The 23,451-nt window shown below is 43.8% G+C and overlaps 3 protein-coding genes across 5 annotated transcripts in view; 1 reads left to right on the forward strand and 2 right to left on the reverse strand.

Annotated features, from left to right (window-relative positions):
- The window catches only part of sytl5 (synaptotagmin-like 5), a 34,867-nt gene extending 25,586 nt beyond the window's left edge, over positions 1-9,281 (reverse strand). For 2 of the 3 annotated variants that reach the window (XM_070976255.1, XM_070976256.1), the window contains exon 1: positions 9,142-9,247. The gene's annotated coding sequence lies outside the window, so the exon portion shown is untranslated. Of the gene's footprint in view, positions 1-9,141 lie in introns of all 3 variants that reach the window. The other variant, XM_070976254.1, reaches the window with a different exon arrangement.
- A 1,169-nt stretch (positions 9,282-10,450) lies between these two features.
- Positions 10,451-13,340, forward strand: LOC139339957 (dynein light chain Tctex-type 3-like). Its single transcript, XM_070975431.1, has 5 exons — positions 10,451-10,579; positions 11,238-11,279; positions 11,379-11,502; positions 11,609-11,686; positions 12,159-13,340. The coding sequence occupies exons 1-5, from the start codon at positions 10,553-10,555 to the stop codon at positions 12,233-12,235; spliced, it is 348 nt and encodes a 115-aa protein (XP_070831532.1). The 5' UTR covers positions 10,451-10,552; the 3' UTR covers positions 12,236-13,340.
- Positions 13,341-13,504: 164 nt separating this feature from the next.
- Positions 13,505-23,224, reverse strand: xk (X-linked Kx blood group (McLeod syndrome)). The gene is made up of 3 exons (XM_070975432.1): positions 22,807-23,224; positions 17,885-18,147; positions 13,505-15,594 (listed from the first exon to the last, which is right to left on the reverse strand). Exons 1-3 carry the CDS (start codon positions 23,049-23,051, stop codon positions 14,636-14,638), a joined length of 1,467 nt encoding a protein of 488 aa, XP_070831533.1. The 5' UTR covers positions 23,052-23,224; the 3' UTR covers positions 13,505-14,635.
- Positions 23,225-23,451: the final 227 nt, after the last annotated feature.

The following is a 23,451-nucleotide window of genomic DNA, read 5'->3' on the forward strand; positions in this document are numbered from 1 at the left end:
CTTCCCAAGGCAAAATTGGAGGAGCTGCATTCGACAATCTCTGAAACTTTTTGAAATCATCGATTTAACATTCACCCCAACTTCACGCAGCGATTACTCATCTGTCTGGAGGTGAGAAAATAGTGGGGTTTGAAGTTCCTCTCTCATGCTCCTTCTTTGCACAACTGTTTACACCACTTTGCCTGTGACACAATGAACCCTTTGAAGAGAGACCTCCACCTTTGACCCACACCGTTTGAACGACTGTCTCTTCATGACGTCTGACTTGACACCCCGCCTTCAGGTGTGGTCCTTAGGAACAACTAGAAAAGCGTGGGTGAAGGAGGTTTCAGACCCTGTTCTTCGATCCAACAAGCACTTTGACTGAAGCAAACTGAAGCCTTGAGAAAAGTGCAGGGATCAAATCTATGGCCACACAACAGCGGACGCGTGTGGAAACCTTGAAACACACGTTGCTGTCATGTTGCCTTCCAGCTGTGGTGGGATGTCAATAGTAATAAGTGCACTTATTGATTCTTATTGGAGCTTGTGCTTGCTGGGATATTTCCATTTCATATCACTTTATACATCCACAGCACTTCATTTTCATTATTTTTGAACAAAATATGATGTATTGCTGTATATTCAACTGCACAACTACATAGTTTTCTGTGCTTGACCAGCACCATTGTTTAAAGCAATCCCTGCCCAACCATGACTAACATTTAAAATGCTGCCCTTACAGCCATGGAGCACGCATGTCACAGCGACCGTAACATTACAATTCTCAGAGGAGCCCTATTCAGTAATGACCTATCAAGTCTGCAGGCCTCCTCACTCCCCTGCAGGGCTCAATGGAGCAGAAAATGGGAAAAAAAACAAACCAACAGAGTTAGTGCCTTTGAAAACCTCATCCAAAGCCCCCTGTCAGCTGTGCTCTCTTACACTCCCAATACTTCCGCTTTCTACTTGCCTGATTTCACCTTCACTGAACTCTCCTGCATCGTTCTTATCTGACTGCTGCTCATTGTCCTCACATTGGTAGCTTGTTTGTGTCATTTCACCCGCTAATTAAGAGGAAAGGGCAGTGTGGGCTCAGGAAAAGGCTGCCACTCCTCCAAACAGAGCTGCAAAGCAGAGACAGAAAACGGACGTTTGGTTCGGTCGGTTGTGTTGTGGTGTGTTGGGTGTGACTGGTGGAGTAAGACAGCCAGGAAGAGAGAAGCAAATGTGGACTTTTGGGGGGGAAAGGAGCGAGACAGCCAGGTGGTCAGACTTCAAGGCGGGCTAAGCGATCTAGCCTTGAGAAGATTTGTTTTTCCTCCCTCTGGAAGTGTGCACAGCACACCTTAAAGCAAACCTCAACATGTGAGAAATACGAAAAAGGGAGCGTTTAAGATTTTTCGTCTCCTGGTGCGGCAGCTAAAACAGAGCAGAACACATTCAAAAATCTGCTTTGAGGAAAATTTCCGCATTTTGCAGCCTTCATGCAATGCAGATAATAACGAGACTAACGAGCACCCCTCAAACAAACATCAAACAACAAGCGATGTGGCTTAAATTCTGCCTGTCTAAAATTAGGCCATGGTGACTAATTTGTGGTTAATTTCGGGCTCAGTCTGTCCATACAGTCACTGTCTGGCATAAGAACCTGCAGGCAAGCTAGCAGCTTTGATTTGGCACACAGTGGTGTTCTGAGGCGAAAGCTAACGTCAGCATGCTATCTTGGTCACAAAAACAATGCTAACATGCGGATGTTTAGCTGATATGTTTATCATGGTCACCATCTTCATTTAGAGTGTTAACAAGTATTTCGCTACATAGCACTGAACACAAAGTGTAGTTGATGCTAATGTGAATGTTTTGCAGCTATTTGGCCGTAATACATGCTGAATACATTTTGACTTGCTGAAGGATGATGAAAAGTCAGGAGAACACTTAATCACAATTCACCCTGTGGGCATCCTTGGATTACCAACATCGGCCTTGTGCATCACGTAAATTGTGATAATCACACATCCCTCCAACCTTTTTTCCTATTCTTTGGGCCCTGTGAAATCTTTTCTAGCATCATAAATATTTAAGATGATATAATCCTTACTGTAAATACTGCATTCTCCAATAAATTTGCTCTCCATCCAATGAAAATAATCTTTGCTCCCTGGTGTGTTACTCTGCAGGTGAAGAACATGGAAGTCTGCAGCAATGTTCATGGCAATCAATCTGATAGTTATTCAGATATTTCATCTGGACCGACGCAGAGGACGATCACCCACACAGCCATCCCTGGAGCCATGCTACTAGCATGAAGCATGATGCAGAGGATTCAGCCTCTCCACTGTAAACTGTGTCGTGTTTAAATAGTCAATGGGAGGCAAACCTGCTGATGACAACAGCAAAGGGAAATCACGCTCTTAAGACAATTACCTGTTTAAAATAACAGACCTCTGACACATTTTTGCACTGCAGCAAAAATCCAAATAATTCAAATTCAATTCTGAATGCTTATGTATTATAACCCCCACCCCCACCCCCAGTTTCCAACACACCCCGGATGAATCAGCTTACTTGTTTCTTAATGTAATTAATTACGCGAGACAAGAGCTTCTGTGCGACAGGTGACGGAGACGCCAAAGACAAGCGATGACCTTTGCTCCCTCAATCCTCAGCATCATCAGCTCTTCCCATGTCTGCAGCGTGAAACAAGCTAACATGTTCTGCCAAAACCGAAAACAACAGAGAAACGGTCCAAATTCCAAACCACAGTCTGCCATCTTCTCCGCAGATCTGGCACTGTTTGGGCTGGCGATAGAAAGTGTGAGACGGTTCAAGTGCAGGCAGTCTGGTTGCTGGACAAACACACGCATATTCAGTGCAGAGTATATGAAATCTTTGGTTGTAGGGAATCAAATGAGCAACTTTCACTGTTAGAAGACATTCCCCCTGAAGAAAACGCAGGGAAACAGATCTCTAGGGAGATTATCAACAGATAAAACTAGGGCTAAAACAGAGGGATCATGTATGTCGTTGATCATTTATGATATGCCCCTTTCAGGAAAACTTTCCACAGTGAAACCCTTTCTGTTTTTTTTACTATGAGCACTTAAAGAACAAGAGATGAGAGGTTTTTAGATCGAGGCTGGATCTCATTAACCCAGTTTCAATCGTGGCCTCTGCTGCCGCTGCTTCTCCCTCACACAGAGGGAGAGGGAGAGGGAGAGGGAGAGGGAGAGGGAGAGGGAGAGGGAGAGGGAGAGGGAGAGACGCCGGGGTTATAAACAGCTCCTTCTCTTTTCACCAACATGGCTGAATATTTCATGGTACTCACTCCTGTTTAACAGCTGCTTGCCTGCCACATTTTACTGCACTTTGTCTCTTCAGTGCACTACCAGCAAATGGAGACAAGGGAATCCTCTGAAAGCGCTTGTGTGTGTTTGTGTGTGTGCGTTCACAGCAGTGTTACCATTAATCAGAGCAACCGAACAGCATGTGTAACTTAAAGCTGAGTGGATGCTAATGGCTTACGGTTTATTTTTTAGATTAGCCCTGTGTCATTTCGTTTTCATTACGCTGTGTGCCACCACATAGCTGAGAAAACGGAGGGGACGGATGCGCAATGAAATTCAGTGTTTGGAGGACAGAGAGGTGTCTGGGTGGGCCAGATCGATGAATAGAGAGCTCGCAGCAAAGACAACCTGCTGTTAGAGAGGTGGATCTGCAGAATCAAGGGAAAAAAGCATGCATAAGCATCCACTTGTCAACCCTCTTCCACACTGATCAGTAGCCGGGCCATTGATCTCTCTTTTCAGCTGGTTGTGACGTTCATTCACATACGGAAATAAAAGTCCAATCAACAAAATGTTCAGTCCTACATGTGAGTGCTCAGCATCCCACATGCTTGAGGAAAATCCTAGTTTTTAGCCAAATCAACTGCATCAATTAAAAAACCACAGCACGCAACCACCAACATTTGGAGGACACAACATTATGACACAAAGGGCATCCTGATCCGTGTCTCAGCGCAGCCAGAAACAATTAATGAATTCTCTCACGTAGGTGAAACTGTCTGTTTAAAGTTCACTGATGCTCCAGAAACTTAGACTCTGCAATCAGCTGCTTCCTCAGTACCTCCCTTTAATAAGGCACCGTTTAGAAATAAGCTGTAAAAATGGCCTTGCTGATTAACATAAAACACAAAGCCCAGCTGAGGCTGATGGGAATTCTGAATCCAATTTGACTTGCTGATGGTTCCAGATTTAAAATTCACCAAAGTTATTGGATAATAATTCATCCAAAGGAGAAAGCTCACTGAAAGTACATGTCTCGACCCCAAGATGGCGCTAAAGGTAAAGTCATGGGATCACCAAAGTCAGGACCATTTATCATCTGACGACCATGAATGTCTGTACAAAACTTCAAGAGTTTCATCTTTTAGACTGAACCAGCAGATATAGCCTAACATCGCAGTCCCGAGCGTCATGCTGCTAGCATGGCTAAGTCATTCATAAATATTCATGCTTTCACACTTTCTAAAAAGCCATTTTTACAATCTGGCAACCCAAAAGTTCTTCAAGAGACATCAAAGTCAAAGACAAAAGAACAACTTCTGTGTCTCAGCAGGCAAAACTATGACGAGTCCCAGTGGTATGAAGCAACGCTGCGAATAGACATTTCAATGTGGACTTTGCCCGTTTCTACAAATATGGCTGAGGTCAACAAGAAATTCTACTGAAACGAATGATAAACGCTCAAGATTATGTGATTTAAATGTGCACAACACATTTCATACACCTGCGGGTCTCCACCTGTGATGACATCATAAAGTATGTGATTCTGTACCTTGTAGTGATAAGAGCGCTCATTTTGATCTGATGGAGAACAAACCTCTACCTGAAGGCTTCAATCGAAGGTTAACATGGAGTTCAGTGCAGGTGTCATGTACTTTAAGTTTGACTTTCCTCGGAAATTCACTTAAATATGAAGCAGGAGTGAGGAGATGGCTAGCTTAGCTTAGCATAAAGACTGGAAACAGGGGGAAACAGCTAGCCTGAATCTGTCAGAAGGTCTGACACAACCCCCAGTAAAGACATCACTTGTTCTTTTTATACTGTTTTTTATACAGCTTAAACACATTAACAGCTCTCAATATACCATTTTGCATTCATTTTTTTACTCATACATATCATTATAATTCTGCATCATTACACAATTATGTCTGCGTCTTTTGCAAATCTTATTTTAATAACCCAAACAAAATATTCTTGCCTTGTTCCACTTATTACAGAAGCTTTTTCCAAAGCCTTTGGCTGCATGTCACAGTTGACAGCTCTGAAAAGAGCTACTAAGCTAGTAAGTGGACCTTCAGTCAAGAACATTTTATCAAACTACTATTTCTGATGTCTGCAGTGAACTTTTCTATTGAAATTCATCTAAATCTTTAATTCAAATGAAACGTTTAAAATACATTTGGATTATTATCATCAATTAATAACCAAATCAGCGTCATCAATGCAAAAATATTCCACTGAACTGAATCATTTGACAGTCCAAGCTTGTTGGTTTTAATGTTTATCATTGCATAACACTGAGGCTGTGACTATAGTTTCAGCAGGTTCCCTACACACAATGATGTCCTTACAGCTGGCCTTAACCTGTTCAAATCTATTTATTGATGGACACCTTGATGAGCGCGCCTTGCTAACAATGCATCCAATTAATGTCTGTGTTTGATGTAGGCTACACTCAGCTCTGTTGACTTTTCCACACAGCACACCCTGGTCAAGATGCTGGCACTGGTAAATTGCATCCACACCTTTGCCTGATTTGCAGTGTGAAGTGTCCCATCATCCCATCACGGCCCACAGTCCCCCTCAGAGGTTCAGATCAACATCAGAGCGCCCACAGAGGCATGTGCCCATACACATTATAGGTTTAAGGAAGCCTGACCAGCAATCTATTACCCAACTGAGTCATTCCTCTCAGCACTGCCTCCAAATTGCATTTCTGCTTTCAAGGTGTTTTTTTCCCCCTCCCACATCTGCAGTGTTGCTGTGTGGACGGGCTTCCACTGATTGCCTCGCTGCGACCTGATTGAATGGGGACGATGTATCTCTGAGGCCGCACAGGGCTATATGCTGCATATCAAACGCACACACTAGAGAGCCGTGGAGAGGCATCAGCGAGTGGGAGGCAGGGAAACCCCGCACAACACGGCACTACTGAGATCACACGTTATTCAATGCAGCAGCACAGATGAGCTTTATCACAGCCGCTCAGGTCTTCAGCAGAGTTTATCTGGATATAATCATGCAGATGATCTCGTAAATCAGTAATAATATTCAATGTGGCTCACATTTTAATAGAAAACTAGAAGTCCATCTCTATAACATTTGTCTGTTGCAGCTCCGAGTGGACAATGTCAAAAAGATCTATATAAGAGACAGAGGAGGTGCTGTAACAGTCATCAAAAGGGGTTTGAAGTTTTTAGGCTGGCCAGAAACCTGCTAATTATTTCCATCGAACCTACGCAACCCTTTAAAAATGCAGTAACTACCAGATAAATGTGTAGCTGTACATCGTCAGCTAGCTTCCATTTGATGCAGCGTTCATGTTTTAGCTGTCTGGTTTGCTGTTTTTGTCTAACAAAATACAGTTCACCTCACTTTTCTAGCTACTGCAAATTTTACATGCTGTTTTCATGGAAATTCTATGTTTCTATGGTATGATGTTTTTTTTTTGTACTGTAACACAAAAACTTCCCGTCTTAACTCAGTTGTGACCGAATATGCAGAGCGTTTTGGTTTTGTAGGCCACAGCATATCAGTCTGGCACGATGAGCTGCAGCCTGTCACACAAGTGCCTGCCATAATAAGGATATGTGTGAATGTATGTGCCTGCACACACACAGAGACAGACACACGCACACACACACACACACACACACACACTTCTATTCTGCCTTGCCAGATCTTGCAGATGCAGACCTCTAATGCTGTGTGACTGCACTCCCCAGGGCTTCTTTCTGCTCCGCTGGATGAGCTGCTGCCTGCGTGTAGAGAAATCAGGGAATCCCTCCATTCCCTTGCTTCTCCCCCCCCTCATGCGCCCATTTATTCCCCCTCCAGCCTTGAGTGTGGGAGCTCTATAAGACCTCAGTTAGCATTAGGGAGGCGCTCTCCCAGTGACAGTGATAAAACAGCCTCAGCAGATACTGCATCTATTGCTCATAGGAGCCAAATGAACCAATTTAGGGAAGCGTCACTATGACAAATTATAGCAAAGCAGGATATCTTACACAGCAAAGGCACAGTGATGTAAAATTTGTCAGGGATGGTAACATCTTGGTTCTCCATGACACTAGAAGGAAAGCTCATACTGTATGCAAACCTTCAAGAGACTGCTTACTTTAATATTACATCCCCTTCCAGGGCTTCATAATGAAACTGATGATAATATATTAGCTCATGGGTGTTATTTTTACTCGTTAGTACAACTGCTCTGTTTTCATTCGCAGCTGTTTCCCGCCTTGAACACACACACCTAACGTTTGCCAGCCAGGCTCAAGACTGCTGACTGACAGAAAACAGCGGCTTTGTCAGTGTAAGTAGCCACTTTGTCCAGCAGCCGCCCCGTCTGACAGGGCTAATAGCCACTCTGCTACACTGAATTGGCTTTTGTATATTCAGAGTACATTAGCTGCTTAAAGTGTCGAATGAAAGTGTACCACTTGATGCTAAATGACTACAGTAAATAAGAGTGAGCTGTGATGTTGAATTAGTCCACATGTTTTGAGCTTAACTGCTTTTCTCTGTCACTTCGAATGGTCTGGTGGTCGACGAAAACACACATCGTTTCCACACTTTTCTTATAATTCATTGATTTAGAGCTGAAAGAATTTGTTGATCGATCAGTTGTGAAAGTCAGTGCTGAACAAACTGACATACTGATGTACAGAACTGACTAATCTTCAGGTTGTTTGTCAAACATTCTCGTGTTCCTCTCATAATCTGTATCTTTTCACCTGCAAAGATTTACTGCTTTTGTTTGTCTTATTTGACAGTAAACCGAGTGTTTTGCTTTTCAACTGTTTTCTGACATTTTCTAGAACAGACTATTAATCAGCTCCTCAAAAAAAAAAAAGATTAATGAACTATAATGCAGCTGGAAACAACTTGAACAATCAAACCTATCAGCCCTTCACCCCTTATGTAATGTATACATCACGTAAACCTTCCTATCAGGACTGCTGGTTCCTGACAGAAGCTTCAAATCCCACCGCTGACAGCCATCCCCCATAAGCTGCTTCCCCTTTCCTCTCATCTTTAACTGGATCTCACACCTCACATCACTATTTTCCCCACAAGTGCTGTGAGTGGCAGCATCAAACACAAGCAGAACACCGACTAATCTGAGGCTAAACCCCACCAGAGTACTTCACACCTCTCCGGTCCTGCTCCTGAACACTGAGCCAGGAAACCAAGCAGCCCTGCAGACGTTCGGCAGCATCCTGAGACTATTACTGTGAGCCTTTCCAGAAACACCAGTCTGTCCAGAAAAGCCCTGAGACGTCCCGGTCACTCCACAGGAAACCATCACACACAAGGTCATCATTAATTATCAGCCGTGAGGCACACACATATCAAAGGTGATTTCTCTCAGTCACTTCTTATCATTGCTGTAAAATGCAGGTGATCAATTGATCTAAACCACCGTATTCTAGTCTAACTACTGCCCTCTATATCATTACATGACGCTGTCTTCTGGGTTCTTGCAGTTGAAGTTAATTAATGCAACATATTCACAGCAGGTGATTCAATTTACCTGAGTTGACTGCAGGTTAATCTACCGAATCCAGTGGAGGCAACTGGAAACGACAAGAGGAGCCTTTTGCTGCATTGCACCTGCCCAAACGCGCCTAACTTTATCCGGGAAGTGGGCTGTCTAGTCCCATTGATGGGTGACTAATTCTCCGGGGTCGTGGTCGTGATGGTGGACAGACAGCAACCCCCGCCCCCCCGACGGGAAGGAAAAAACACAAATGAAATATTCTATGAAGTGGGAGACCAGCGGCAGCGGCTGACTGTGCCATATGCCAGAGGAAACGCGGTAGTGTTTGGTGTCCCGGCGTGTTGCCGGCTGACCTGCAGAGCGGCGGTGTCTTACCTGCAGGCTGCGGACAGCGGTGAGGAGCCGGCGATGGGCTGCACCGTCAGTCCGGGGATCAGGGTCCGTGCGAGGGTGTATGTGTCGGCGCGCCTCGGCACCGTCTGAAGGCAGTGATCCACAGCCAGGGTGTTCCCGACAGGAGGGGGCGTGGTGTGTGTGTGTGTGTGTGTGTGTGTGTGTGTGTGTGTGTGTGTGTGTGTGTGAGAGAGAGAGAGAGAGAGAGAGAGAGAGAGAGAGAGAGAGCATACACGCAATCCTCACAAACAGGCTTATTTTTCACAATGCGACAATTGTTTCTGCACAAACTTGGACTCCTGTTGTTTTTTGTGAAACACACCAATTAAACTGGGTCATCAGGTGCAGTGCTGGGCTCCGAACGGGTTCAGGAAACTCCTCATTGTCACCGGTGGTACATTATGTATTATGGATTTCCCTGCTGAGATGCTCTGGGGGAGTGTATTTCTGTGTTTATGGCCGGAGGAACAGCCCGCTCTGCTGCAGAGTGACAGTTTATTTAATAGCTCTGTATGTTTCTGCAATAAATGGGTTGGTCATCTCCGGGGAAAAGGAGGGGTGGAAACATAATATCACACATACAGCTTGTTTACCTTTCCTGTGCCTCTTTTCTTCCTTTTATTATGTTTGTGTCGTCTTTGCTAACATTAAATTTCCCTTTTCTTATCAAACTCCATGCATATATTTACTTAGACATTGTGCGTTAGGCTGATGATCTGTGGTGCATTTACAGCAGTAATCAGTGTGCACTCTCCATGTTAAATAAATAACCACACCAATAAAGATGAGAAAATAATCAGTTATGTTCATCACATTGCACTGCTGAGTGCAATGATGAGACAGAAGAAAGGGAGCCGACAGCTTCCTAAAAAAAAAAAAAAAAAAAAAAAGCTGCATTTAAGAGACAATATCAGCAGTCCGACTTAAAATACGGGTTTATCGCTTCAGGTGATTTTCACGCACTAAGCCCGCTCTGGGTAATATGTGGCGACAGGCTCGCAAATGAGGCAATGAAGCCTTCCCGTTGAAGAGAAACAAGCGCAGGGCTCCGACTAATTACAACTACATTCAGGGTAATGGTGAGTTGTATTTTTAATAACTTGTTTTTATTCGTTTCTATGCCGGTCCGACAAATTATTGCTTTACGTGAAACCGGTCAGTTGCTCACAAAAGGTTAAGGACCGCTGCTCTAAAGAAAATCCTGGTCTGGTTGTGTAGTGTCTGAATTCAACCACAGTGAGGCGACAGAGTAACAGAGGTAGCAGCTTCAGGGAGAGTCTTTTCTGGGCTCGTTGTCTGTGAATAACCGGAAGTGAACAGGAACAATAACTAATACGCAGACAAGCACCGGTGATAGTAAGGATAACAGACTGCCTTGTCAGTGTCAGTGACGATGGAGGAATATAACTCTGGAGATGAGGTATAGTTATTTTAAATGACATTTAACTATTGAAAAGCTCCGCGGTTAACACGACTAAGACGTACCAGTTACCTAACGTTAGCTTAGTCAGCTAGCATAGCCAGTTAGCTGCGGCTAACGGTGTTTCCATCGGGGTGTGGTCCCAGTCGTCATATTTACATTCATTAAGTAAATATAAAGTCAGGGACAACAAGTTACACCCTACAGTCACACTCGCATTTATCGTTTTTTATCATTAGCTCAGTTTCTTTGAAAAGATCTCACATGATTGCGGTGATGGAAGAAGTATACCGATTTTTTAAGTAAAAATACAAACCACAATGTAGAAATACTCTGTTATAAGTAAAAGTCCTGTATTGAAAATGTTATGTACGTAAGTATAATCAAGAAAATGTACGAGAATGAGAAGTAAAAGAAAAATGGCCCCCGTGATTTTATATCAATAGGTTGTTACTCATTTATGTAAAAGCAGGATTTACTGTTGTAGTTTGTTTAGGTTGGTGGAGCTAATTTTGAATATTCTCATTATTCACTTTTGCTATAATGTAATTGTGTTTGTGTATCTGTATGCACCGTATGGATGTAAACTCTGAGATCATTCAACTTTGCCCTGTCAAATATCATCTGCACAGACTGACTGAGTTTTATTGTCCTGCAGGTTGTCTTCAGTTCTGACGAGGCCAGTATCTCAGTTAAAGAGGTACCTTTTTATTCCCGAATGAACTGTTTAATTATAAATCCACTCTTTGATGTGATGACAGTGTATGTGACTCTTTCTCTGTGTGTGGTTCTGTCTCAGTGTATTGAAGGTGTTATTGGTGGAACAGATTATAACCAGAGTAAAGTGAACCAGTGGACGGCCAGCATCGTGGAGCACTGCCTGACTCATCTGGTGAAACAGGGACGGCCATTCAAATACATAGGTGAACTCACTGCCCGTCGTATACAGTAATACCAGATGACAGGACATGATGTTGACATGTAGAGCTTGAATGTGATTCAGTAACGTTGCTCTTTGATGTTTCACAGTAAACTGTACGATCATGCAGAAGAGCGGCGCCGGTCTGCACACAGCCAACTCCTGCTACTGGGACACGGCCACCGACGGTGAGAGAGCAATTTTAACTTTGATGGAACAGTCTAACATGTGAATTGAAAATACAAATTTAAACTTGTGACTAAATCTTATGGAAATAAAATTGTAGTTTTTCAAAAGTAAAAAGTGGAGACAGTCCTGTGACACAAAACTGCTCCGAGTCGATCATAACTGGACTGTTTGATGACGGCTGTAACTGCTGGTATTTTCCATGTTTTTGATTATTTTTAATTGTATGTGCACTGTATAGATTACATCCAAACAGATCAGTCTTTTCTGCTACACAAGCATTTCTGGATAAAGCCAAAATCAATGGTTTCAGCTGTAATTACCTGGTTTGAGTAACTGCGTTATGTTCAAATCTTTAAATAAATTGTGCAGAAATGCACTTTACATATAATCTCATTAGAACTTTTCACCAGAGCCAGATTAGAAACTCGGCGTAGACCGCTGTGTAACGTCTCCTGTGTATTTGTCTTTCAGGAAGCTGCACAGTGAGGTGGGAGAATCGCACCATGTACTGTGTGGTCAGTGTGTTTGCTGTTGCTGTGGCACTGTGACTGCAGCACAGAGCTGCCCTCTGCTCTAACACCGTCACATCTGGAGCTTGAAATGGCACCGTGACCATGAAGACCCTCTGACGATACCCTCTGGTAGAAGTTCATGTACGTGTAGCTAATTTCTCCTCATAGGCTCGAATAACTTCGGGGAAGGAGTTGTTGGTTTGTGAGTCGACGGCCTGCGTTGGTGTGACTGAGAGAAAATGTTGCTTTGTAAGGACCAAGGTCAGAATACAACCCTGAAGCAGTACTTTGTTAAGAAATAATACTTCAGACATCGCACATGCACAACACATGCTGAGGCTGAGTATTTTCTTCATATGTCCCAGGTGTTGTAATCTGTGCAATATGTAGATCGTAATTAGTTTCTAGCACCAAGGCTCTGTGTATGGCTTTGTCTGTCAGTCGTTCCACTGAAATATCTCAACAACTACTGGGTGGATTGCCATGAAATGTGCTTCACACATTCAAGCCCACCCTCGGGATAAATTGTAATGACTGACTTTTCATCAAGCGCCACCATCAGATCAAAATTCAAGTGTGTTGATGACCAAATATGTGCTGAACTAATGGCATTTCCCAACAGCCTCAGCTGTATTATATGTTTAATGCTAATTATTAAATGTTTCACATGCTAACACGCTAGACTTAGCTGGTGAGCGTGGTGAACATTTTACTGATGTTTAGCATTTAGCTAAACATCACAGCGCAGTGGTACAGCCACACAGAGCTGCTAGCATGGCTGTCGACTCTTGTTTTCATTTGTCTCCTTCACTACATTCCCACATAAAACAGACTGAACTGTTGCTGTTGTAAAAAGTTTGGTATTTAATAAACAACTGTTTGATGTGTTGTAGTAGGTTCCTGACTCCTTGTGTAAAATGTCTTTCCTTGTTGGCATTAATATTTTAAATGATCTACACTGATCTACATCTGTGACTGTGCAGATATGAGAGCGTGTGTCCAGGATGGAGTCGTTTAATGGTCAGTCCCAACAGTCAGTGCACTCTTTCTAATCCTTGTCTGTAGAAATCCTGGACTTCTTCTGTAAAAACGTGTGTTGGTTTCATTGAGGCTGTTTGATAAAAACATTTTTTGGAAAGTCTACAGTGGTGTCATTATTGAACAATTTTATTTTTGCATCTGAGTGAGCATCCGTTGGAGAAGTCACACTTAAGAAAAAACAATGCAGTTTAGGCATCCGTCCACTAGAGGTCAGCGCAGGACTGTGTAGAAACTGCTTAGCTTGAAATGAAACTACTGACAATATTCACATATAAATATAAATTTATTTAGATTTTTAAGTAGGAGTTTCTTTTAAATGCCTTTTATCTTGCTCTGTTTGAGAATATCGATGTGTACAATAAGGTTTTCATATTTTTTTGGCTTCAAAGGGTATTTGTACAAACATTAGGAGCATATCCAGGGTTATCCTCTGCAGATACATTGCAAAAAATGGTTAGTGCAAAGACAAACAACACGGACATCCTCTCTCACACAATTACACATCAAAAGGTTGAAAATAAGCAAAAATACTTGATACAATTCCAAACATTCTCAATTAGATATCCTTTTGTGTGCGCTCGGTGCAAATATTCTAACTAATGAGACATACAGACGCAGCTGACAGACGTAACAAGCGTGAATTAGAAAAATACAAATACATCCAAAGCATTTCACATCACTACAGCTGCTGCTGCTCAACAGTTTAACCAAAGCCACTTTGTAAACGTGCAAAAACGTGACGTTTGGGGATGTCCGTGCTTTACAATAATGTGTCTGGTGATCGAACAGGCTCTTAAACTGTGTGGAGACACACATATCGTAGTCAAGCACAAATACATCACAGAAGCAGCGCGTATTAATGGTAAAGCTCTTAGCAAGGAGTAAAAAAGCCGATTGCTTGCAGCCATAAAACTAGGAGGGTTCACAAAAAACCCTGTACAAAACAGATGGCCGCCCCCCTGCAGGATAACAGTTACTCCTCGCCTGAGGCTCCACACATGCACACCTCCATGCAAAAGAGAGATACTAAATACAATCAATTCAAATGCATGGCTCCTTGTGATCAGTAATGCAGCATATTAATTGTACATAGTCTCCAAAACTAAAGATGTTCCATGAGTTTGTATTAAAGGCTGCAGGATGACGTCCAGGATGACGGCTGATGAGAGGTGAGCACCACCTCTGCACACTGGTTAACGCAGCTGAACACCATGCATGTTGGCCAGCCAGTTAAGGCTCCACGTGGGTGTAGGAGACAGAGTTGAGATGGATTTATGATGCTAAGGTTCAAAAACAGGATTTGAAGTGTAAACTCAACTCACAGAGGGATTCATGTGGCACTTAAAAGGTTACGGAGGGTGTGATGGAGTTTGGGTCGTTCCTCCAAATGGCACGTCAAAGAATTGTGGCATTGCAGGACACACTGTGGCTAATGTCACCATTGATTCCACTGTGTATATTATTGCCCGTTTCATTAGGAGTGTCATAGATTGTGTCATTGAGCATGTCATACGTTATGTCATACGTTGTTTCGTTAGGCATGTCGTCCGTGGTGTCACTGGTCGTGTCGTGGGCTCTGTCTTTAGCCGGCTCTTTGTCTGACCTGGGGCTCGCTGGCTCCCTCACAGGCTTTCCTATCGGCCTGCTCTGTGGAGAAGCAGAGCTGCACATGAGACAGAGAAGAGAGGAGCAGTTCCAAAGGCCCTGTGTCATGCTGGAGGAGAAAAGCCTCCGACACGGATGGCAGAACTGGTAGAAGACTAGCATGAAGAAGATGCCGATGCCGTAGGCGACCAGCAGCTGCAGCACCAGCAGCGGGGCGCAGATGAACTTGTAGAAATCCGTTTTATAGATGTACCACAGCAGAAGCAGCGAGGCGTTCTCCACAAAACGCAACATGTAATACACGGCCATGCGATACCAGTTCTGCGACTTATTGATGAGGTCCGGGTCGCTGAGTTTCACCTGCACAGCGGACCAGCAGAACATGTTGATGCCGGCGTAGAGGAAGGTGAGCAGGCAAAGCACGATGGTGGTTCCCACCCTGGTCAGAGTCTTTTCTATGTTCTCAGGGAACGGCGAGTGGCTCAGCCAGAACAGGATCCAGGGGTAGAGGAAGAACACGAGGAAGTTAAGCAGAACCACAGGCAGGACCCAGAGCTGCAGAACGGAGCTGAACAGAACCAGGACCACCACACGCGTGGCGATCTCAAAGCTTCTCCACAGGAAAATGCACAGGTACGCCATGGGCCGGACGTCCACTTCATAGTCATCGTATTTGATCTTAATGGCCAGGATGTTGCAGCGCAGCGCTCCGTACACGATGGACAGCAGGGAGATCACCATCAGTGTGCCTGACATTGAAAAACAGAGGGAGAGTGATCCGAGGACATCTTTTGTTAGACTCACTCAAAATATTACAGAACAGTTCAATGTCGTAAAAAATATTGGGAGGTATGAGGGTCTCGTTTTGGGGCTAATAAATGACGTGATATCCTCCTGAGACCCAGCCTATTCATTTATGTCCTCTGCAGTGGACATTTGGTTTTGGTCTATATCTTTTGGCTCATTTGAGCTACCCAACTAAGTCCTGGTGTGCCCAGCAGAGGACACCCTGGCCTTTCCAGTGACATCTCATGTGTTTGGGTGGGATGAGGGGAACTTTGTTTTCATGCTGAGACAAAATGGAGACTGCAGCAAAACGCAAATGCCAGGAAAAGAGAAAAGAAAAGTCAAATATTGTTAAGAAATAGTTTTTTTTAACTATGGTAATCATATATTTTCTTGTTATGAACATGTCAGGAATCATAAAATTGGAGTTAGAGTTCAGTTAAACTTTTTGTCAGGAAAAATAATAGCAATGTTATGAATGTTTAATAATAAGTAGTAATAAGTAGTTCAACAAAAGATATGGGCCAAATGTTTAGTTTCATTTAAAAAAATGAATGGATTTTTGTTTTCTTGTCAGCCTGTTATGATTTCGTTGTGTTATGGTAAAATCGTTCTGTTGGTCCACTACAGTGGACATGCTATAAAATCTAAAATTAAATTATTTTTACAAAATTCTTCTTAGTTTCTGTACTGACCCTTGTTTAAATTGTTCATATTTTTCAATATTCCTTGTTTATATTGCTTATTTGCTATTTAATGTCCTTTTTGCCGATGCCCTCTATTTGTTGCTCTCCACTTTGCCGCTGTAATACTGGAAATTTCCCCACTGTGGGACTAATAAAGGAATATCTTATCTTATCTTATCTTATCTTATCTTATCTTATCTTATCTTATCTTATCTTATCTTAAATTGTGAGTTGTTGTTTTAGCTCCAAAGAGGAAGGAAATCACAAGAAAGATTAAATTGGAAGATACTTTTTTTCCTTGGTTCTCAAAAGGATATTGGATCTGGACATAGACTCAGGTACTCGCCGATACCTGATTCAGAGCATTTAGGCTGGATTGGAGCATTTCTGATATTGGTAAAGGTACTGGAAAAACCCTAATTTATGCACACAGCAGACAAAAGTAAGAAATACAGCTTAAATACAGTCGATATGCCTGTAAATCACTGAAAATGTCAGTAATTTTATATTTTAAATTGATTTCAAACCAACTTTACGCTCCACAGACAGAAATGAGACACACGTCAGCACTTTCAACTGGTTACTCAACTTGTCTCTACATGACATTTATATAAAATTATGTAACTATAAGTAAAACATGCAACAGGTTTGGCTTGCTGCATCGTTCCTCCTGCTCACACTGGCCATAGGATTCCCTCCCCTCGTGCATGCTTGAGGACAAAATCCACCGTTCTGTGCCAAAATATATTCAAAAAGAAGTTAATATGAGGCTTTAGTCGCAGTTATTCTAATCAATTAGACGTTTTAGTAGAAAATTCACTCACTTCATGATTCCCCCAGACAGAGAGGGAATGAACTGAAAAGAGTGTAACTTTGGAGGATAACCACTTGATCTGATTAACTGAATAACTGTGAATCCCTCCTTTAAGGCCCTGAGGCTCATGTTCATCACACTCAGGCTGTTAAATCAGAGAGCGTGAAATAGAAGTGTCAGGCTGCCCGGAGCCGCACATGTAAGATTTGTGTATTTATAACATCTTTTATTTTGTCCTAATTCGACGACCAGATGTCCTAGTCTGACTTGGAGCGAACCTTTACTAAATCTCTCTCAGGAATAGAAATACTGGCTCCCACACACACACACACACACACACACACACACACACACACACACAATGAGGCAGGCTGACCCCAGATCTGCACCAACTGGCAGAGAGAATCACCATTTTCCATCCTCGATATCAGAGAGGCAGTTACATAACACCACTTTGACTCATGAAAACACCATCCTCTTATTTCCAGTATGGCACTTAGCTGATCAGCCCACATCATAAGTGGAGCTGTGGAGTGGTGATGGGGGGGGTGGGGGGTAAAAACAGGATGCAATCATTTGCAAACGTGTTTACTGACAGCGGTTAATGAAGTGTTCCTGAGCCCATGTAGTAATCTCCTTTATACCATCATGTGTTCACAAAGTGGTGAACTTCTCTCCATCCTTGCTTGTGAGTGACTGAGCCTTTCCAGGATGCTCCTTTCATACCCAATCAAAGTACCTGCACCCCCTCACCTCTTCCGATGGACACCCCCTGCTGCAGGACGCAGATGTAGAGCTGCAGGGTGAGCTGGGGGGCAGATCCCAGGAAGGCCTGAATGACAGAGGTGCGGGCGAAGGCTGCTCGGTGTGTAAACAGTTTCCCCTCCGCCTGCCCCACCTGCCGCTCCACCTCCTCAGACTGACCCCCGCGAGGCATCTGCTTCTTCCTGGTGATGCTGACATAAGGCTCCTCCACGCGGCCCACGCTGCCATAGATGCAGAACGCCTCCAGACACCTGCAGCACAGCAACAGCAGAGGACCACACAGCATTAAGAGCTGCAGGCGCACAGATAACTTTTCATTATCAGTTCATCTGCGGATGATTATTTTTTCCCCACTTTCATTTGATTTGTTAAAGTCTTCATTAGATTTATCAAAGGTTCTTCTTCATGGTGTCCGCAAACAAACACACACACACTGACAGAAACAAGACAGCAGCTTTCCCGTCGTGTCAGCATCATTTCGCTGGAGGAATCCTTAATATGCAGATTAGATGTTTTGCTGATCTTTTCCAGCATGTCACTGACCACGCTGAGCTGTCCTCGAGGACAGGTCACTGCTTCCGGCCCTCGAACAGCAAAGAAGCTCTTTGGCCTACATCTGAAATACCTTCAGTACAGCTTCAACTCGGAGATGTACCCTACAGCTGGAAAGGATCAGGTTTTCTCTGAATCAAGAAATATTCCCCTTCATGGGGTTTAAGGAAGATGTCCCGAACAAGTCTAAAGGTCACTCTCAGTCTCACTCGGATGGTTCACTGCTTTTATTCATTAGTCTCAAATTCTTCTGATTGTTTGTTGGTTTTCCTGTTTGTGTTCTCTCAACTAGATCAATTATGTGTTCTTGTGAGTTCTCTTTTACTGCCTTTGCTCAAATTGAAGCAAGGGACTACAACCAATGCTGATTTTCAGTATTGATTGACCTGTCCATTGATGATTTTTTTGATTAATTGATAAATAGTTCAGTCTATGAAATGTCAGAAAATAATAATTGCACAAGGTGACATCATCAGATTGTTCTGTCGGACAACAGTGAAGAGACATTCAGTGAAACATGATAAAACTAAAGCAGCAATCACCTGAGACGATGCTTCATAAATGGTTTAGGCCATTAATTAATAAACAAAATGTAGCAGATTGATTTTCTCCCGATCGACTCATCGTTTCAGCTCTCAGTGCCATTCAGCTGTACCGTCTGCAGAGCTTCAATAAAAAGGTCCACATGATGACTAATCGGTTGTTTCAGCACTAACTCGGTGTAACAAGACCAATGAAATGCAGCAGCTGTGAGCAGCTGCAGAGGACAGTTTTTAACATTTAATATTCATCATCAATATCTATTAGTGCTCGAGCACCAGCGTTCAGCTCTCTGTTATTCTGAATGTCTAAAGAGATGTCAGTGAACAGTCACTAAACATGCTGAAGTGCTGAGTGTGGGCAAGAGGCCAGAGGTTGAGGCAGCGCTGCGTTAGTAAAGCAGCGCTGATACACGCTGCCAATAAAACAGCAAGGCAGGGGGATTAAAGCCGCAGGGGTGCCGAGGGACAGACTGTTTATCAGCTGGAGCTACACTGGAGTGGCGCAGTGAACGCATCACGCACTTGATGAAGAAAATCTAAATAAATAAAACTGTCAAAAGGTTGAGTCTGTGAGCAGCTTTTCGGACAAAATACCAAAATCTCGCTGGAGGATGATGTGATGAAGATCAGTCCCACAGTCTGTCTCTGTCACTTCAGGATAGTTTAAGATGCGTTTGTGTTTTCTGTCCCACAGTACATTATCAGCTCAGCACCAAACAGAAGGCAGACACAGTTAATGTCTATTTAGCAGCCAAATATTTCCATCAGCCAGAGCTACAAGGAGAGTAAATATAGATGTACATCCACTGAGTGGACACAAACATGAGAAGAATGTCAGTGTTTCTCTGTGCTTGCTGGCTGTGTAAATAGGCCACTCTTTGCTAATGAATCACAAAATCAATTTAAAGGCCGATGATATGTCAGTGTTTTGCTGAATTGTACTCACAATATCCCAAATGTGTCCAACAATGTTCGAACCCTGAGAAATCCATAGTCACCATCAACGTCATATTCTCTTTAGCCCCTCTAGCTGCTATAACTTCAGGGGAAACACGAAGAACACATCAGAGAGCGAGGAAGGAAGCTGGCAAAGCCACTCTGTTGTTTACCATTTATCATGGTGCTTCCTCAGGATGGAACACAATCATACTTTCACCGGCAACGATGGTTATTCAACAACGAATACAACAACTCCCATGATCCTTCACTACTTCACGACACCAATGAACTCTCGTCTTTTGTAGTTTTTGTAGACCCCCAGCAGCAGAAATGACATACAATGTGTTTGAGACATATATAATCAACGCACTCTGCATTGAATAATAATAATGTGTTTTACCTGTTTAAAATCTTAAAATCACATCTTCTCCCTCACTGACTAATGCAGAATGTATGAATCTGTAAATACTGTTGGTGTCCAAAGTTTAAGTGTTGGACACAAGACGTCTGTTCTGGGTGTTTGCGGCCTGGAGGTTAAAGTTTCCACATCTCACTGGTCTACGATGCATGTTGGACCACAGCTGTTGTGATTCATAAAATCAGCTCGTACAGAGAAACTTCCTCCATCAGCAGATTAATATAAAAACAGTCTTCTTAGTGTCAAATGTCCAAGAGAAGTAACTGGAATTAAAGAGATTTTTGAGGGTAGGGGGGCTTTAAACCTTGACTTTTTTCAAACCACTGCTTAGAATAAAGTTACTGATGAGGAAAGAAGCTCTAAATGAAGAACATAAAACGAGTGTTTGATGAGATTAACGAGCAGCGGTGACGACATCACTGCCACGAAACAAAAGGAGGAGGCCTCTCTTGCAGACGTCGGACGTGTTGCGCTGGGTGGATGAGACTGCTGTGGAAGAGGAAGCGCCTCCCTGCCATCAGCAGTACAGATGGACATTCCCCTCTCCGGTTGTGTTGTCAGAGATAAGCAGCCAGCGGCGACGTTGGCTATTCTTAGACCTGCTCTTCAGATGTACGAGTCTGAGCAGTAATCATCTGCATGCACGCTGGAGGGGAAGCAGGCAGGGTCAGATCCTCAGAGGCCCCTCTGGCTGGAGAGTCAACATGCCGTGAGAGATGTCCGTTCGACTGCTCGACCGGAGGGGAAACTAACATAGGAATGTCACCGGGCCGTCGTGAACACAAGCGTCTCTATCAGCTGCTAAGTGTGTTCGGAAGCAGAAGGCTGACTGAGCCATAAGTGTAGTTATGACTGCAAGTAACAGCTACCTTCTCGATTAATCTAGAAAATGTCAGACAATATTGAAACACGCAGAACAAGAGCCCAAAGTCACATCTCCATGTTGTTTTTTTGTCAGCCCAAAGCACAAAGACAGTGAATTCATGATGATATAAAACGGAGACGAGCAGCTCTTTTTACGCATTGGGATGAGCTGGATGTGCTGAATCACTGGTGATCTGCCTGATTACTGACCTGAGTGACTAATCAATGAATCTGAAACAATTTGCCCAAACTGACACGTTCAAACTGCTCATGTGGTCCAGCAGACAGTGACATTTGAGAAGCTTGAGCTGAAGAATATTTGGACTTTCTGCTTGAAAATTTACTTTAAAAAAGCTAAAAATCCAGATTATATACACATTATTTCTGTAAATATATTAATAAAAAACTTGGAAACTTGAGTACATGTTGCAGATTTCCTGAAAGCGTCCACAGGCTGAGTTAGGATACTTCTTGCGAATATTTTGACTGTTTTCTGTGATATTTCTCTGGTGCTGATGATGTATTTTGCTTTGAACTTCAGTTTTCACGTTAATGTTGATTGATTCTCTCACTTCTGTGTCTGCTTCATGTTTTCATTCACTCTTGTTTTATTCTCTACTGCTTTCTATGTACCAACCAGGACCCATAAATCCTTAAATGCCAGAGACTTGCAGATTCATGATCCGTCAATCTACTGATCAATGAATCAATACTTGTAGGGTTTTTTGGGTCGATCTGCAGCCCAAAACCAAAAAGCGGTTTAGTTAAATGTAAGACAAACAAAAGCAGCAAATTCTCTCATTTCAGACATTGAAACAAGCAAATATTTGTCTTTCTTTTCTTGAAAACTACTCGATTATCATCTAATCATTTCAGCTGTAGTTTAGCTGGATATGCTGCTGAGCAGCGTCAGATCTCCTGCTGTGCTTGATAACATCATCATGCTGCATGTCTGTGCGTACAGGAGGTTTTCTACATGCGGGATTAGGCCCCTGTATGAGAGGCAGATGGCGGAGCCAGGTCAGGTCAGGGTTTCCACGGAGGAAGAGGAGGCCTATTAAAGATTCCTCCGTCAGTGAGCTGCATGTCAGCCTCCTCACGTGCTCCCGCTGGGCTTTATGTTGGATTTACTGTCCCCTCGGATGGAGCTGTCATGAATAAATCAGACACAGCTTGGCCTGTGAGACCACAGCCGAAGATGATCAAACTGTGACAGGCAGGAGATCTTATGGAGAGCTCGCAGGCTGAGCAGCTGTGTGGGTGTATGAAACATATCGATAAGCAGGATTGATCAGGCTTTCATTTCCGCACTGAGCGGCACATACATTCACTGCACCAGCAGAAGCAGCCAACCAGAGACAAAAGGCCGGAGAGAATGAAAACAACAGCATGTGCGCAACGCATTCATCAGACCATCCGTAAGCTGCTTATGTGCAGGCAGGCCGGACATGTTTCTGACGGCAAAAATCAGCCGTGGACACGACACCTGTGGGGAAGAAGAGACGCTTCACGGTGAGACAGTGGACAGTCGGAACACGGCGGGACCCAGCGCCCCTGTGAGGGCCAAACGGAGAGATAAACAAGAAAGCACCGACCTGACGATGGGTCCGAGCTGCAGGATGTGCAGCAGCAGCACGAGCGGTCTGTCCCTGCTGAGGTCCCGGTGGATGAAGGTGAGGGTCAGCTGCACGAGCACGGACGGTACGAGCGTGAAGAGGAGCGTGAGCCCCTGCCAGATCTGGTCTCCAGCTGAGCGGTACGTGGAGCTGAGGTAGAGCGCTGCCGTGGTCTCAGCCGTGAACAGAGACACCGACACAAAGATGGAACTGGGGAGTCGCATCCTCACTCACTCCGCCATCTGGGGAATGCGGCGCGCTGCTTCGCTCGAGGTCCGCACGTCCATAACGTTTCCACCGGGCGGTCAGTCGGACGGCCCGCTCGAGGGGACGGCGTTGTGTCAGGCTCGCGCCGCCGCCGCAGCTCCTCTGCGATCCTGAGGCGCGCGGGATGTTTACGCAGCCAAGTGTTGTCCCGGAGAGAGTCTACAGGGGGCGAAAGAGGCGCCGCAGCACTGTTTAGCATCAGAGAGAAGAAACGCCCTGCAGAGCAACTCCTGCTGACCTCCTGAACGCAACGGATCAAATCACTGTGCTCAGTCATGTTCACACAAACAGCAGCCTGCCTCAGACATATCATACCAAGGGGAATGAAATAGAAGACAAAAAGAAAAAAGGTGGAAA

This window comes from Chaetodon trifascialis, chromosome 12 (assembly GCF_039877785.1).
Source record: "Chaetodon trifascialis isolate fChaTrf1 chromosome 12, fChaTrf1.hap1, whole genome shotgun sequence".
NCBI classification, from domain to species: domain Eukaryota; kingdom Metazoa; phylum Chordata; class Actinopteri; order Chaetodontiformes; family Chaetodontidae; genus Chaetodon; species Chaetodon trifascialis.

Coding starts and splice junctions, on each gene's coding strand:
- LOC139339957 (XM_070975431.1), top strand. CDS start 10,553: ATGGAGGAATATAACTCTGGAGATGAG. Junction 11,280..11,378: donor CCAGTATCTCAGTTAAAGAG/GTACCTTTTTAT, acceptor GTTCTGTCTCAG/TGTATTGAAGGTGTTATTGG. Junction 11,503..11,608: donor ACGGCCATTCAAATACATAG/GTGAACTCACTG, acceptor GATGTTTCACAG/TAAACTGTACGATCATGCAG.
- xk (XM_070975432.1), bottom strand. CDS start 23,051: ATGCGACTCCCCAGTTCCATCTTTGTGTCGGTGTCTCTGTTCACGGCT. Junction 18,148..22,806: donor CAGCTCGGACCCATCGTCAG/GTCGGTGCTTTC, acceptor GCTGTGCTGCAG/GTGTCTGGAGGCGTTCTGCA. Junction 15,595..17,884: donor GGGGGTGTCCATCGGAAGAG/GTGAGGGGGTGC, acceptor TTTCAATGTCAG/GCACACTGATGGTGATCTCC.